The following is a 16,940-nucleotide window of genomic DNA, read 5'->3' as shown; positions in this document are numbered from 1 at the left end:
TCCCTCCTGGGTATCTTAAGATCTCTTTGTCTCCCTAAGTTGTTCTAGTTTAGAAAATAACTTATAATGGCTAATTCTATCCGGTATGAAAACAATATTGTAAGAAGCTAGGTTTCTTTTTTCTACTATCAAGAGCTACTAATTATTTATATGTTTTATATTATTTTTATCAAAGAAATCTAACACAAAGATTTCCCCCACACACACATGAATAGTTTTCTTTTTATCTTAATGAGTTAAATTTCCTTGGTAGCTTTTCAGTTTCATATAATTGAAATTATCCATTTTATCTTTTGTAATTGTTTCTATCCCTTGCTTGATTATTACCCATAACTATGAATGATCTGCTACTCTTATAATTTTTTTTAAAAATATTATGATCTTTAATATTTTGGTCACTTATTCATTTAGGATATATTGTTGGTTAAGCCTAGTTCTGAAAGATAATTTTTATAGTTTCCCCAGCAATGTTTATGAAATGTTTCCTAAGTCTTTCCACTTTACTCAAAACTGATTATCTTATTCAATATTATTGTTTCTGATTCTTCCTTGTCTAGTTTGTTCCATTGAACTACCTTTCTTCCTATTTTTTTAACCAATACCCATTTTGTTTTGGATACTGACTGCTGCTTTCTTTGTAATATATAGTTTGAAGTCTGAAAGTACTGTTCCTCCTTTGTCATTAACTTTTTTCATCATTACCCTTAATGTTCTCGATCATTTTGTTTTTCTAAACTATTTCAAGTTCTATAAAATATCCTTTTGCTAATTTGATTGGTATAGCATTAAAAGTGTAAGTTTATTTTGGTAATCTTATGTTTTTTATTATATTGGCACCATCAGCAGCAAATATTGCCCCAGCTCTATGACAATTGTCCTTTATTTCTTTATGGAATGTGTTGCTGACCCCTTAGACATGTGTTCATGGGAAGTGAGGTCAACATTTCCTCTGTTGAGGAAGGTTCCTCATCTACAAGCATTGCAGGGATATGTAATCTGTGCTCAAATATCACCCTCTACACAGTTCGCCCTTACTCTTTCCTCCTTTTGTTGAATTTGATTGCTTGGACAATAAGACCTCATATTCATTTAGTCATGCTCACTTGAGAACTTATGTACTCAGTACACCTGTGACATGTTATGAAAGGCACAACTTCCAACACCAAATTGTCCTGTTTTCTCCATTTAAGCATTTATTACATGATACAATTGACCAATATGCATTCATCTGAGCTACATTTGCAAGGATTACATTGGGCAGAAATATGATATCTTTACTATTGTCAGAGGAAGCAGGAACAGAAGGAGGAGATTCTGTTCTTATTTCTCTTACTGTAAAAGACTGGGAATTTTCTTGAGACAATTTTATTGATATATAAACCATTGAATTAGTAAACCACAACATAGTACATACACCTTTTGACCAAAGAATAATAAAGGAAAGCAAAATTTTTCAGTATAAGAAAAGGACTTAATATTAATTCTGAATATCACATTTAATAAAATTTAGACATATTCTGTATTAAAATTGCTCATTATTTCACAATAATTTCATTAATGTTTTAGAATGTTTTGTCTACTCTTCTATTTATGATGGGTCTTTCCTTTCTAAATCTCTTCTCATAGAAAAATAGTTGCCTTTAATATAATTTTTATTAACACTGTTTTTGACACAATTATTGATATTATACAGCATACTTTTTAAAAAAAATTACTTTGTCCTCAATTGCATGTAAAAACAATTAACATTTAAAAAATGAGTTTCCAAATTTCTCTCTTCTTCTCTGCCCAACCTATACAGTTAATTGATATTCACTTGATATGATATGAAGAGTGTTAGAAAGGCAGCATGATATTTTAGTTCAACATAATCTTTTTTTAATCAACTATTTGTTAAGAAAAAATATATACTCACTGAGATTATGATTGTCCTTTTTTTGCCTCTCTTTTGCCAGAGCCCGGGTATCTGTTTCTGATCAAAAGCAATATTATTAATGCAAACTACTGAATTAGTTTGAATAACCTTACTTAATATACCTAGTAACATCAAAAGACTTTAAAATTAAGTAAAAAGATATTTACTTAGATAACACCACTAATTGGGCATTTTTCACCTAAATATTTGTAAATTTGAAACTTTTCTAATAAGTCATAATTGTAATTCATAGAATTTTATATGGGAAGCCTAGGCCATCAGAAGATCAATCACCAACAGGGATGCCCTTTCCCTCTTGCTTTTATAGATATTATAATTATTTTATTACCTAATTTTATAAGGAAATTTATATTTCTGTATCTCCTTGAGTTGAATTTTGATTTTCAAGATCCTTCTCTTTAATAAATAACATTCTCCTAGCATTCTTTAGATAAGTATAACTTCTTTCAATTAAATAAATAACCCTCAATACAATATTTTCACATTTTCTTTGAATGGTTTTATTGAAAGGTTTTATATATAGATAGATATATATATACATATATCTATGTTTATAGATATATGTAGATAAATAGATATAATTTATTATATTAGGCAAGATTTACCTATTTATGGCATTGGGATCCAGAGTGAGAAAAATTGGTATGCCCTAAAGAATTAATCATTTGTCATCAAACTAAGAACTCAGTATAAACATTTAATTCTATTGATTCAATAGAATTGATTCTATTAATCAATAGAATCTATTTTTTGCTCTTGTAGAGATAGATGAATATCAGGAAATCTGGGGAAATTACTCACATTCTTCGGGTGCATTTCCTTCTATGTAATATAATGTGATAATAGAAGAGATAAACACTAAGTTCTATTCTAGCTCTAGGAGTTAAAAGTGATTATAACTTCAGTCTTATTCTTTCTGTATCTGGTGTAATGGCGAAATGCAAATGAAAGCAGCTTCACTTGGAAAGTGGAACAAAATCAACTCATTTGTTCATGATATTAAATAATCATTTGGTCTAATTCACTAATTTATTATTTTTAATCTGATATTATTCTGATATAACATTGATACAGTTGAAAATGAAAAAATTTTGTCAGATTATTTTATGTGACATAGCCTTGGTATGAGATTGACAAGTGTCTAAATAATCAATAGCTCAGCCTGATACTAAACTGATTTTTCAGTGGAAAAACTTTCTTGTGAGAGAACAGAACATATTGAGTTTCCCTATTTTAAATGGCTATGTCAGTAGTGGGAACAAACACACATCACATATGGTTTCATCAAATATATGATCAACATTTGACCTAGTGCTATTTTTAAGAGGATATAAAAATAGCATTGCTATATTACCTGGGGTTTCCCTTTTCACAGGTAGACTTCCTGGACAGGAAGCATTAGTAAGTCCCATATTAACTGGTGAAATCCCTTGGTCACCATTGTATACATCCAAGATGCTTCCAGATAACTTTGTGAAGAAGAGGAGGAAGAAAAATGTTTTTAAAAATCAGAATAGATTAATGAAATCATCAACCCTACTGCTGGTTCTAAAATAGTTTTAACAAATTTTCTATTTATTAAATTTTGGTAAATCTTTATCCAATAGGAATAAAATAGAAATATTTGGAAGGATTAAAACATACCAGGAGAATGGGTGCTTATTATGTAGGCTAAAAGTGAGCTCTAGTGCTTTTGGAAACAGAATTCTTGAATATTTGTAAGTATTATGAGAGTTTATATGGCCTAGCTAAAAGTAAGAATACCTAAGAATCACAGCTTAGGAGAAATTAATAGGTACATGAAGAGAGATTGAAACTTCATTGAAAATCAAGTTAAAACTGAGGAAGACTTGTTAGGAGAATTTATTTAAATACTATTGTATTTAAAGTATAAAAATATTTTATTTAAGTGTTTTTAAATATTAAATACTTTAAATGCTAATTTAAATATTAAATAAATACTATGAAGTGTTTCATAATCAAAAGGAGTATCACATATTAAAGTTAAATGAAACTTATATTCGTTTATGAAAGGATTACTTTTCTTGCTATAAATAGTTCAGATGCATATAAACTCTAGGGTAACATCTTTCCTATAATAAATGTATGGGCCATCCAAATAGAGTAAGATTGTGTTACTTAAGTTACTTCCAAAAGAATGACTCTGTGGAATGCCATTACTTATGCTCAATTTGAAATAGATACCAGGGCAATTTTAGAAAATCTGTTCATGTATTTGAACTCCCAAGAAAATTAATTTCAAAGCATGCTTAGAATCTGCTCTGATTAGCACTGAAAAAAAAAAAAAAAAAAAGAAAAAAAAAAAAAGAAGCTGTATTTTATATGAAGGATCTGAAAGTTAACAAGATTTCCATCTTAAATAGCTAGATTTCATTTTAGTTAGAGGGCCAAGAACTGGACAAATAGTAAGCTTTCCACATTCCACTAGATATGGCCTCTTTCTTTAATTCATCTATTCCCTCCAGCTATCAATCCATATCCCTTCTACCTTTCATTCCTAAAATTCAAGAAATGGCCATCTCTTTCCGATTCCTGATTTGTAGCAGTATCACCATTCCTGATTTGTGTTATGAGTCCTTGCAATCTGAACTCTATTCTCATCTCTCTGTTCTCTCAAAGATTAGCAATGGTCTCTTAATTGCTAGATTCCACAGCCTTTTCCAGTTTTCTGTGTTGTTGAACAAGTCCTGCCTCCTAAATCTGCAGGAGTGGAAGATTGCCGATTTAGAACATTGCAAATTCAAATTCCACTGCCCTTAGCTTGTCTCATAAATCTCTAACTTCCAACATGATGCTCAAGTATCCCTTTAGCATATGTTTTTTTTTTTTGATCTCCACCAGAGCTAGTACCCTTCCTGCCTAAATTACAATCTTGCCAGTATTGAGGAGTCTACCTCACATCCCAGTCATTTCCATAGCATATTTTCTCCACTCTGGCCATCACATTCACCATCTCCCTGCCAGAACCTCAGACTCTGTGCTGAGAGCCATTTCTGGGACTTATTCTGGCCCAATATAGCCCTGCACATCACATTGAGTCCATCTCCATTACATGCTACTTTTTATTCATGCCTTCTCCCCTGTTTTCAAGATCTTCTTCCTATATTACTTCCTTCCTCTACTCCCATTAGAATACAAGGGCAGAAACTATCTTTCTTGTTTGACTTTTGATCCCTAGGTCTTAGAAGTTCATAGATAGCTCTTATGTGCTAGGGATTAGGCTAATAAAGTTTGCTTCATTATCTTGTCTCTTTTGTAGTTTTGGGTGTATGATATACTTAGGCACAAATATAATTACACACATATAAGTTCTTGCAAGTTAGAATTGCTTCATTTTTGTATAACTTGTACTTATCACAATGCCTAGCATAGAGTAACATTTCCTAGATGTTTGATGTTTATTGATTAGAGTTAAATGGAACTTGAGTGAGTTGACCCATTAGTATCATGTAGATTGTAAGGGTAAGAGTGAGGATTTGATTCCAGGTGTTCATATTCCTAATCTAGTGAGTTTTCCTAAGATCTGTTACTCGGTTTCTGTGAAAAAGTTCTTCCAATAGTTCTGTTTCTTCGGCTTTGCTATCTAAAATCTCCTTTTTTGCTTTGTCTTTCAAATCCTGCTCTTCCCTCCCCCCTAAGAGTATAAGCCTGAGGCTCTGATCTGAGTCCTCCGCCCTAGTCTACATTCTCTCTTTTGGTGATCTTATCCTGTTTCATAGCTGACTCCCAAATCTTCATATTTAGACCCTATCTCTCTTCTCAATCCTTTCTCTGAAAATTCTCTCCTAGAGCACATACATTAGACTGACATTCTCTCTCTCTCTCTCTCTCTCTCTCTCTCTCTCTCTCTCTCTCTCTCTCTCTCTCTCTCTCTCTCTCTCTCTCTTTCCTTTTTCTGTCTCTCTCTCTGTCTCTCTCTCTTTCACTATCTCTCTCTCTCTCTCTCTCTCTCTCTCTCTCTCTCTCTCTCTCTCTCTCTCTCTCTCTCTCTCTCTCTCTCTCTCTCTCACAAAAGTACTTTCTTCTCGTTTCTACATTTTAGAAGCCCTTTTATCCCTTCTTGGCTCAAATGCCTATATCCATTTATCTTTTCCAAATCCCCCAAGTAAAAGCCTCTTTTAGATCACATATTCCTAAAGCAACTTGTCTGGAGTTCTCTTACAGTCCTAACTATTCCCTACTCTGTCCATATCATAACCTTCCCACACAATTACCAATTTAGTAGAATTTACTCTCCCTTTATGAAGAGACTGTGACATTTTGCTCTTTCTATTCCCAGCACTTAAAGTATTGCCCTCTAATTTTGATTAATTTGAATCATGAATGCACGATTCTTCATTTTCAAAGGTTTATGGTTATAGAAGTAGCAAATTATAGTCAACAGAGAGCTCATCTTGGAAAGTGGAGCCATTTGGGTTCCCATTTCTATCATCAAGGTAGTCAGGTGGTGCAGTGGATAGAACATCACACCTGGATTCTAGAGCACCTGAGCTCCAATCCAATCTTAGCCACTTATTAGCTGTGGGACCTTGAGCCAAGTCACTGAGCACTTATTTGCCTCAGTTTCCCTACTGTACAATGAGGATAAAATAACTTCTATCTCACCAAGTTTTTGTAAGGATAAAATGAAATAACATTTGTAAAGTGCTCAGCCCAATGTCTGCCCCATAGTGGGTACTATAGAAATGCTTACTCCCCTCTCTTCCCTCCTTTCCCTTGTTTTGACACAGTACCATAAATTTATGGTCCTTGACCCTAGAACTAACTCTCCCAAGTTGCCAAGAAGATACTGATTCACACTGGTAAATGGAGTTTCTTCACCTGGAAACTCTTATTTAATAAACCAAGGTCCATTCCATGTAATAAGATAAATATGAAAATAGAGAAATAGTGTAAAGCTTCTTAAACTGTAGGTCATGAGCCCATATGGGGGTCTCATAACTGAATGTAGGAGTATCACAAAATTATGATTTATTATCAGCAAATGTTTGATTTGTATACCTATTTTATATACCTGAGGTCATTAAAAATTTCTCAGATAAAAAAGGGGTTGCAAATGGGAAAAGTTTAAGAAATCCTGCCCTAATATTGAGGGAGGGACTAGTCAGTAACAAAAACATTCTTGAGGAAGAACAGAGTGAAAGGAGAAAGAATAAATGGGAGGGGAAATACAATTAGTAATGGTAATTGTAAAAAAAAAAAAAAAATTGGAGCAAATTTCTCTAATGGAATATTATTGTTCTCTGGGAAATGATGAGCAGGATGCTCTCAAGAAAAAAACAAAACCTGCAAAGTCCTCCATAAACAAAGTAAAATATACTGTATACAAAGTAATAGCAATATTCTGGGGAGACAAGCTGTAAATAACTTTGTTATTCTCAATCCACAACTACTTTGAATCTGAAGGATTTACAATGAAAAATCATATCCATATCCAGAGAAGGAACTGATCAAGTCTGAATATAGATCTAAGTATTCTCTCACTCTTTATCTTTAACTTAATTTTTCTTGAGGGTTTTACATTTTCATTAGAGTGGGAGATCTTTTTTTCACATTCTTATGGAAATGTTTTGAATAACTTCACATGTGTTTTCTTAATTATGGATGGGGATAAGGGAGAGAACCTAGAAAGAATCTAGAACTCAAAAATCTTAAAAACAAATGTGAAAAAAAATGTTTTTAATCTAACTAGGGAAAAATAGTAAATAAATAAATTTAAAATAATTCCACACAGTATTAAATAAGGTATACCTGCTTAAACAAACCCAGAAACTAAATTTTTTAAATTATTAAAAAAAAACTTTTATACAAATAAAATCTGATTTAAAATAAAAAATAAAAAACAACCTTGTCCTAATGGATAGATAGCTGAGCTAAGGAGACCTGAGTTCATGTCCTGCTCTGATACCTACTGGATGTTTATGGAAGTCACCTCCTATTGCAGGGTCCTATGACTATAAGTTATAAAGAAGATGTCAACTTAAGTTAGAAGAGAAAGTTTCCCAACTGAAAGTATTCTGTACTAATCAAAAATCTGGTCTCTATCCCAATAAATTAGTAAAATATTTTACATGTGATTTTACTTAATCTTTCCAATAACCTAGTGAGGTAGGTGCTATTATTATCCTCATCTTACAGATAAGGAAACTGAGGTGAAAAGAAATTAAATGATTTAAGGAGGAATTTGAACTCATTTCCTTGACTCCAAGTACAATGTTCTGGCTATTTGGGCATCTCTATATTTTTTTTATTTCAAGCTCTACCAAGTTTTGCAGACTTGGAAAGGCTTCAATTATGGGTCTATCAAAAGATATTATGCCTGTCATCTGAGGCATACTTATCAATGCTTGAAGAGACTCAGTAAGCAAATGTTTGATTTGTATACCTATTTTATATACCTGAGGTCATTAAAAATTTCTCAGGCAAAAAGGGGTTGCAAATGGGAAAAGTTTAAGAAATCCTGCCCTAATATTGAGGGAGGGACTAGTCAGTAACAAAACATTCTTGAGGAAGAACAGAATGAAAGGAGAAAGAATAAATGGGGGGAAATATGTAATAACTTTTCTACTATAGCAACTCATGAAAATCACCACCTCATAATCAAGGGATTGATCAATGTTTATGCACAGTATACAGACCAAATCTGAAATATTAAAGCTGAAGCCATGAGTATCTATTTTCATTCTGTTGCAAAATTCCCATAATCAAATTTCTTGATGTGACCTCATCTCTTTTTCCCCCCAAAGCATACATTATTTCTGTTTCATTTGGGTAAAGATATAGAATTTAAAGACATCATCACCATGATTATATGGATTTTTTCAAACACATTTGACTTAATATTGAATATTATATTCAGAGTATGTCCTACCCTATCTTAGGATAACATAACATCTGATCATTAAACTATTTTGCATTTTCTTTCATTGCTGGGAGCAATTTCATGGACTTTTAGAGCTCCTCAGTCTCTTTCCTCTCCTCAGCAGAAGGTGCCTTGTCCACCTTATCTTTTTATAGAGCAGGACCAATCTTTTCCAACTGATGTCTGTAGACTTGAAGTATTACTACTAAAAATTACCACAGATCAGGGACTTAATAAATCCTTGTTGAATTTGAGACAAAAAATTTTGTCTCAGACAGGAAGTCCTGAGTTCAAGTGTGGCTTGACAGATAGGATTGTTTGGCTCAAACTCACTAAATGTTTTTTTCAATAGCACACCTAACTTATGGCTTGACATGTTCTTCCTATTCACAACTCTCTCTCTACTCCAAGCCTTAATGACAAAATATTGTTCTAAAATCACCAATTCCATTAAGTTACTTTCCTGCTCAAGACTTTTACATGATTCCCTATGCAATCACACCAAATCTAAATTCCTCCTAGCTTTCAAGGCCCTCTATCTGATCTATCCATCCACATCATCTGCTCCTTCCCAACACATTCTCTTAATTCCAGCCTTTGTTTAATACATTAACCTTATTTCAAATGTCCTCCACTTTTTCCCCCCACAAATCAAAATTCCTCATATCCTTTAAGTGACAGTCAGCGGGGAGTACACCTCCATTAGAAAGTCTCCCCCAATTACCTTAGGCAATTGATGCTTTCCTGCCTCTTATAAACTTCTATTCCACATGCTATATATGTACCACAAAGACTAGTGATTATTTTGTCTTAACATTTCCTATGTTAGTTTTGTCTTTCCCAGAAGATGGCAAGGTCTTTAATAAGACTATTTCATCTGCTACCTTTGTTTCCTCCAGAGCACTTAAAGCATAGATGGGTAGATGGTAGATACTCAGTAAACACTTATTGAATGAATGATTAATTAAAAGGACACAGGAACTTCTGGAGGCTTTCAAATGTAATGCCATCCTTTGTCTCCCTGGAACACTGAGCAGAAGGCTGTTTGAGTTTTTTAAGACTGTTTCTTGGCTCCTCTGCTTTGCTTTTCCACTGGAGATGCAGCCATACTATTACAGAGAGGGGTTGATGGGAAAAGTTAGCATGAGGCTATTAGGTAGAACAACTGGGGACATAAAAGGAAGATAAACTACAGGCATAAATGCAGAACTCAGTAGGGGAGCATGTACATGTACAATGTATGCATACATGAAAAGCTTAGCTTTTCAAAGATTAACACATTTTCCTTTGGGGCTCCTGTTCATTTAAATGCAGTAGACAGTATTTTTATAGTTTTAGGATGCACTGTTGAGTTCAATCCTGCCTCATTTCTGTTTATCATTTGAACCTAAGAGCCTAGCTTTGGCAAACATTGAACATAGAAGGAAGGCCCACTCATTTTTTGAGTACAAATAATGCACTAGCTCTGTCTCTTCTAGCTTGAGTTAAACAGAGAAAATCCAATGTAGGAAGAGAATGAAAAATTTTTCACGTTCTTTTCACATTTATAGAAATATTTATACATGTGTACTTTATGTTTATTCAATATATTGATTAAACAACTCCAATAAAATATTAGTTTAATATACAAACACTAATACAAATGAGCATATAGTTCCTTCCCAGAATGAATCTGACTTTAATATTTCCCCTTTAAATAAGAAAGCCAAAAAAAAAAAAAAAAAAAAAAAAAAAAAAAAAAAAAAAAAAAAGAAAAGAAAAGAAAAGAAAAAATAAATAAATAAATAAATAAATAAGAAAGCCAAAGCAGTACACTACTTTGGTTCTAATAATCCTATAGAAAATAAAACACATAGAATTTTAAAGTTTTCATAAAGTACATAGCCTGGAAATCTATCAACTCAGCCACCAAAGCTTGTTAACCTGTTTCCATGTGCTCCGGTAGCCTGTTGTCAAGATACCTTCTTTTTATTTTTTCTAAGATTATTAGTTTCAGCATAGCATTTACTGCACTTCACACTCAAGACACTGAAAGATAGCCCAAATTTACTTGCTCACCAGTCTGAACTTTGGAGAGTCTATAACCTTCACAATAGCAATGGTTTTCTCTTTTTTCTTCATCATTCTCTTTGCCTTAAACTTGCAAACAATAAGCAGAAAATCTAGGCTGAAACTTCTGCACAAAAGTGAACTTTGATTCTTTCTTGGACTTTAAGACTAATTTGGTCCAGGATGTGACTTACAAAAGCTTCCTCACTGATGTTATGCACATTTTCAAGTTACTCAGCTAAGCAAAGTGGGTTGTTAATATTTACTCAATCCCCATCCGTGGAATGGTTTTGAACTCTAACAGTTTACTTAGATTGCCAAATGCCACCAGCATTTACATTTACCTGGTTGAAGAAATGCCGAGAAAATAAGATGAAGACATGAGTTACTTAGGTCAGGAGAATTATATGTACCAACTTATTATCTTTCCTAATGTGTGGCAGCTGCATTTTCACCATCATTCTCATTAACAAAATCATTCTCACGGAGTATTATAAAAAGGAAATGTTTTATCTATTTGATATTTGTTTCTAAGAACCACATCCCACTCCCCAGAATCAGGAATTGGTAAAAGTATTTTAATCTCCCTTTTTCATGGATTCTAACTACTCTGGCATTTATGGTATTTATTGTCCATGCATTTATTGACTATACACTTAACTAATCCAGGGGATTGAATTTCTGATTCATCACAGCAGCAAAAATGGTCAAACTATTGATTCTTTATGGTTATCTTAATGATTAAGTCAGTTGGTCAGCAATGATTATTTGGTATCTACCATGTAGAAAGAGCTACACAGCAGCATCTAGTAAGTAACTGGTGAAAAAACCAAATAGAAAGAGGTTCTCTTCTCTTCCCCAAATAAAATCATCCATCAGTATGGAGAGGGAGTGTGTGAAAATCTGAACTTAGGCTTAATGGACAAAGCAAAAAACTATTCCTTGAGGTCTCATTTCCTTATATGAATTTTGACAAACTAACTCTAATGAAAATAATTTATTCTTTCTGAAACAGAGTTGAGAATTAATAGTTTCATGGTTATCATCAGTAAGTGGTCATTAAAATCTCTTGGCACACATTCCATTTATTACTACATCTTCCTTTTTTCTTTAGTGTACTGACACAAACACTGATTCAAATATCAATATTTCTATTAACAAATACAGACATGGGCAATTTACCCTGGAAAAAACCTCCAAAAAGCTAAAGAATGCTGTCATCCAAGGAATAAACTAAACCACCTAATCCTACAGTCCTATTGTCACTGCCTCTATTATTTTTTGTTAAAAGACAAAATTTACCAGTCATATCCCTCTCATTCCAAATCTTACCCTACTCTCACAAAGGATATTATATTCACAATTATATTATGTAGTTCTGACTGTAATATGCCCAAATCCTACTTGCTAATATAATATGGACACTTAAAATTAGAAGGATATTTTTATTTCTTAAAAACAGGACACTAAAATTAGAAGGTAAGAGATCATCTTGTTCCAATCTCCACCCAAATCATAAATGCCAACATTTCCCTAAAGCAGTAATCTAATTTTGCTTGAAGAAATTGCGATCAACCTAATGTTCATGTATTTACCATAAGAATTCAAAACTTTAGGAGGTCCACAGTTTCATAACATAGATCCCAATCCCCTCTCCAACTCAGAAAACAGTTTAATGAAATAATAAATAGTTTAGAGAATATCTAAGGTTAAAAAAAAAAAATTCTTCAATATATAAATGTCTTAAGTAAATCTCTCTACATATAATTAGGCCAGTTCTTGGACATACAAACAAAGTTTACTGCCAACCTCACAAAGATTTCCCATTTTGTTAAGTCCAGAGATCACATCCCAGTGTTTTATGAACAGAACACTTGGGAGACATCAACTAATTACTAAAGTCCTATTCCTATGTCTCTTCAACAACAGATAATAATAATAATTAAAAAAAAGAATCCAACCCTTGTTAAAACCATGAAATGTTATGACATCAACACCAAAATAAGCATGAGATCAACTTAAACTATATAGAAGGCAGTCTTTAAATAGACAAAATAGTTTGGCTGGATATTTCCCTCAAGAAGCTCTTGATATACATCTGTACATCTTAGACAAACTTCTTACTCCACAGTTATCAAGGATCTCATAATTGTGAAACTTAACCTTTCTTAATCTTCTTCCTTCATCAATAAACATTTATTACATGCAGACTAAGTACTAGGAATTTTGCTAAGTGCTGAGGATATTAAAAAAAAAAAAAAAAAAGATAGTCTCTTCCTCAAGGAACTTACATTTTCTTATAATTCTCTGCAGCATTTCTTACCCTTGACCAGTTTCCTACTAGACAGTCTCTTCTCTGATTTTTTCATGAGTGTTTTGTGTTTTCTCCTGATTCTCCTTTTATCTAGATTCTAATCTCTAACTCCTTTGCTGAATTATTTTGTCTTTATAACCACTAATACTGGGTGTACCCCCAAGGTTCTAACCTGGATCCTCTTCTCTTTTTTTTCTGTATAATCTCCTATGTGGTGAGACTTGTTCAGCACCCATGGGTTCTCTCTGTGCAGATGACTTCCAGATTGAAATATGTAGACACAAGTTTACTACTGAATTCTAGTCCTGCATCCCCAACTGCCTACTGGATATTTCAAACCAGGTGTTCATAATAGAACTCATTATCTTCCCTACCCAGCCATAGGTATCACCATTCTAGTTTAAAATCTGGTGTCATGGTTACTTTACTCCACCTAATATATCCAATCAATTATCAGATGTATCTTTTTCTAAAACATCATTTTCTCTCCATTCTTTTAGTCACAATCCTCCTATATAATATCTCTGTCTCAATTCTCTCCTCCAAATCATCCTTCAGACAAGCATCAAATTAAGTGTCCTTAAGCTTAGATCTCTCCACATCACTTCCATACTCAAAACTCCAATACTGAGGTAGGATCAAATATAAACTTCTTTATCTGCCACTGAAAGATCTTTCAATGCAGCCCCAAACATACATGAATGAAACTGGAAAGGATAAGAAGACATGGATGAATTGTACAGGATTGGACACATTGGTGAAATTATTGGTCAATAAAAATATTAAAGCAAGAAGCTGACTGGTCTCAAACAACTGATTGGGTCTAATACTTATAATCATATGCAAACCAACAGTTCAGTTCCACTTCCATTAGTAAGGAATGAGAAACTCTTTTAAATAATATTGAAGAGAATTTGATTTCTGTATTCAGTTTGAAAGTAGAAAAACTAAATATTTAAGTGATTATTATACTGTCCAATGAGTGCTTCAACAAGTATATTAAAAGTTTGCTAGTGCCAGGTAGAGCCTCTGGGTGAGTTTTCATATTCTATCCCAGTTCCTACTTTCCTAGGTTCTAGCTTAGAGGTTAATTAAAGGTTAAATCTTGACATTTTGGGCTTATGCCAATGGCCTATTTTATCCAAATGTGTTCTTTTTTTCCCCTCCAAAAAATGTATTCGTTATGATCTCTAAAAAATAATTTTAAATTACTATCAAAAGCATCTAATTAAATACATATATGAATTTACAATGGTTCATAATCTCAGCTAAGAAAAATTGTTCATACTCTCTGAGATGGGGTATATGCATTTAATGTCATTTTAATATTGCATTCCACATGTGGGAAATGGATATGTTATAATCAAATCATACTTAGAAATCAGTTCCAATTTAACATATATTTTAACGTGTTTAACATAGATTGAATTACTTGCCATCTAGGGGAGGGAATGAGGGGAAGAAGGGGAAAAATTGGAACACAAGGTTTTGCAAGGGTCAATGTTGGAAAATTATCCATGCATATGTTTTGAAAATTTAAAAAAAAATTTAAGAACCGTATTTCTAATAACCCCCCAAAAGAAGAAATCAGTTCCAAAGAAAAGTATGATGAAAGCAATATTACATGTGTGTGTGTGTATGTATTGAAGAATATAATTATTTCAAGTAATAAAATTCATACATAAAAGGAAAAAGTTTACAGGAAATGAAGCCATCTTTTTTTTTTTTTAAATCTAGGAGGTGAAGAAATAATAAGAAAATAATATTTCCATTCCAGGAAGTTAGATATGCAGAATTTATCATGACCAGAAAACTTTAATTATACTTAAAGCATGAGGTAAGACTCGAGGTAGAAGTTTTGAAATAGCAATCCTCAATAAAGTTGGGCATGGAATACTAGCCCAAGATAACAAAGTTTAAGCACAAAATTTCCCAAAACAACGCAAATAAAAATCCCAAGTTTAAAACCTCATCAACGGTAATTAAATGTTTTAGCCATCATTAAATTGCCAGATTGAGAGCAGGGGCAGAAAAGTATCAGCAGACAGGCAATAGGGAATGCTTTCTTGTGGAAATGAAAGGGATTCTTTATGAAACTTTTTGAGAATTCAAAATATGAATTTTACAACCCTCAAAAGTGAGCCAACAACCTTTGTACTCAAGGAACAAGCTCTTGTTTTGCACAATTGCACAGAATTAGACTTAGAAGGGGTCTAATCAACATTACCTCCTCACTCCAATATCATTTTATAAATGAGGAACCAGGAATAAAAATTGTATAGATAGTACATGACATAGTTGGGATTCAAACCTAGGGTTCTTTGCTTGCAAATTCAGTGCTTTTTCTCCTGCACTATACTGCATGTCAAAGAACTCAGAATTCATATTATTAATTTAAGTTATTTAAAAAAAAAACAAAAACAACACTAACTTCAGAATTTAAAGTGCTCACTTTTTTCTCTTATTTTCTGAAAGAATGTAAATGTCTAGAAATTCCCTAAGGAGTCCTGAAAAAAAATCTATATACACTACATCTTGTATCCTTGCTCATCTTTTAATTAGTAACTAGAAGGTTAAGTGAGCAATTGCAGATGAGATGCAATTCTTGGTTTGCATTGCATATTGCTCCAAGTAAGAGAAGGGCATCAACCAATCTCAAAGGAATTTGTCCTGATTTTGACAGCAATGCTTCTGTACTGGGTGCAGAATATTTTACTTACACTAGTCCTAAATACTATTTAAGGGCCTTAAGATAAGTTTCTCTTTTCATTATGCTTACTCTTCTAAATCCATGACTTGGAACCTCTCCCTTCCTTCCAGGCTCAACTCTCAAGTATTATCTCCTACAAGGGTCCTTCACTGATAGGAGCAGTTTTACATATTTTTACATATTGATTCTCACTTATGCAGGCAGCTCATCTTCACCCCGGACAAAGTAAGAATGCTGATACTAGCATTTGTATAGTACTTTAAGGTGGGCAAAGTGCTTTCTTTACAAAATATTTCAAGAAAACCCTGAGAAGGTAGGTGCTATTATTATTATTATTATTATTATGATTTTTCAGGTGAGGAAACTGAGACAAGCTGAGATTAAGTGGTTTTTTAAGGCCGTGTACAAGCTACTTCTCTAGAGTAGGATGTAAACCCAATGCTTAACCTGGATAATTTAGAGTAGGTTCCTCCCTGGCCTCCCTGGCAAAAGTCTCCCCCTACTAACAATCCAGTCTTCCACTAAAAAGCTGAAGTGATTTTCCCAAGTATAGGTTTGATCATGTCACCATGTCACACTTTAAAACTCAGTCGTTTCCTCTTGCCTCTAAGATAAAATGTAAACTTCTCCATTTACTTATTTGAAGTCTTGGTGCCATATCTTTTTTTGTTTGTTTCATTCATTTGCTTGTTTGTTCCTAATCCTATACTCTAGCATGAACTATTTGTCCCCTCCTTAACTCCACATTCCAGAATGCCTTGGTTACCTCTTTCAAGAGTCAGTTTAAGTACTGTTTTCTATAATTCCCATGAACCCTGACATAGCAAGTATTGTATACTGGTGAATTAGGGAAAACATGAGATTTGGTTCCTATGAACTTCTGGTCACAATCTGAACTTTAGCACCTTCTGGAGCAGCTTCATATACAGATTGGTGACTTTTCTCTTCCTTTTTTCTGGAGGAACTGTATTGTGGCTTCATGATCATTGAACTCAAGGCCAGCAGCACCATAGCATACCTGAACTAAAATTACTGAGCTTAGGGACAC

The 16,940-nt window shown here is 33.2% G+C and overlaps 1 protein-coding gene across 11 annotated transcripts in view; it reads right to left on the bottom strand.

The window, feature by feature from the left end:
- TFEC (transcription factor EC) overlaps positions 1 to 16,940 on the bottom strand; it is an 83,216-nt gene that overhangs the window by 16,981 nt on the left and 49,295 nt on the right. For 10 of the 11 annotated variants that reach the window (XM_074268236.1, XM_074268227.1, XM_074268235.1 and 7 more), the window contains 2 exons: positions 3,291 to 3,405; positions 1,916 to 1,972 (listed from right to left, as the gene is read on the bottom strand). In XM_074268236.1, the coding sequence (XP_074124337.1) occupies positions 1,916 to 1,972; positions 3,291 to 3,405 (172 nt within the window). Of the gene's footprint in view, positions 1 to 1,915; positions 1,973 to 3,290; positions 3,406 to 10,877; positions 11,012 to 16,940 lie in introns of those variants that run through there. The other variant, XM_074268238.1, reaches the window with a different exon arrangement.

Source organism: Sminthopsis crassicaudata, chromosome 5 (genome assembly GCF_048593235.1).
Source record: "Sminthopsis crassicaudata isolate SCR6 chromosome 5, ASM4859323v1, whole genome shotgun sequence".
Taxonomy (NCBI): Eukaryota; Metazoa; Chordata; class Mammalia; order Dasyuromorphia; family Dasyuridae; genus Sminthopsis; species Sminthopsis crassicaudata.
This window is presented reverse-complemented; position numbering and strand designations above follow the sequence as displayed.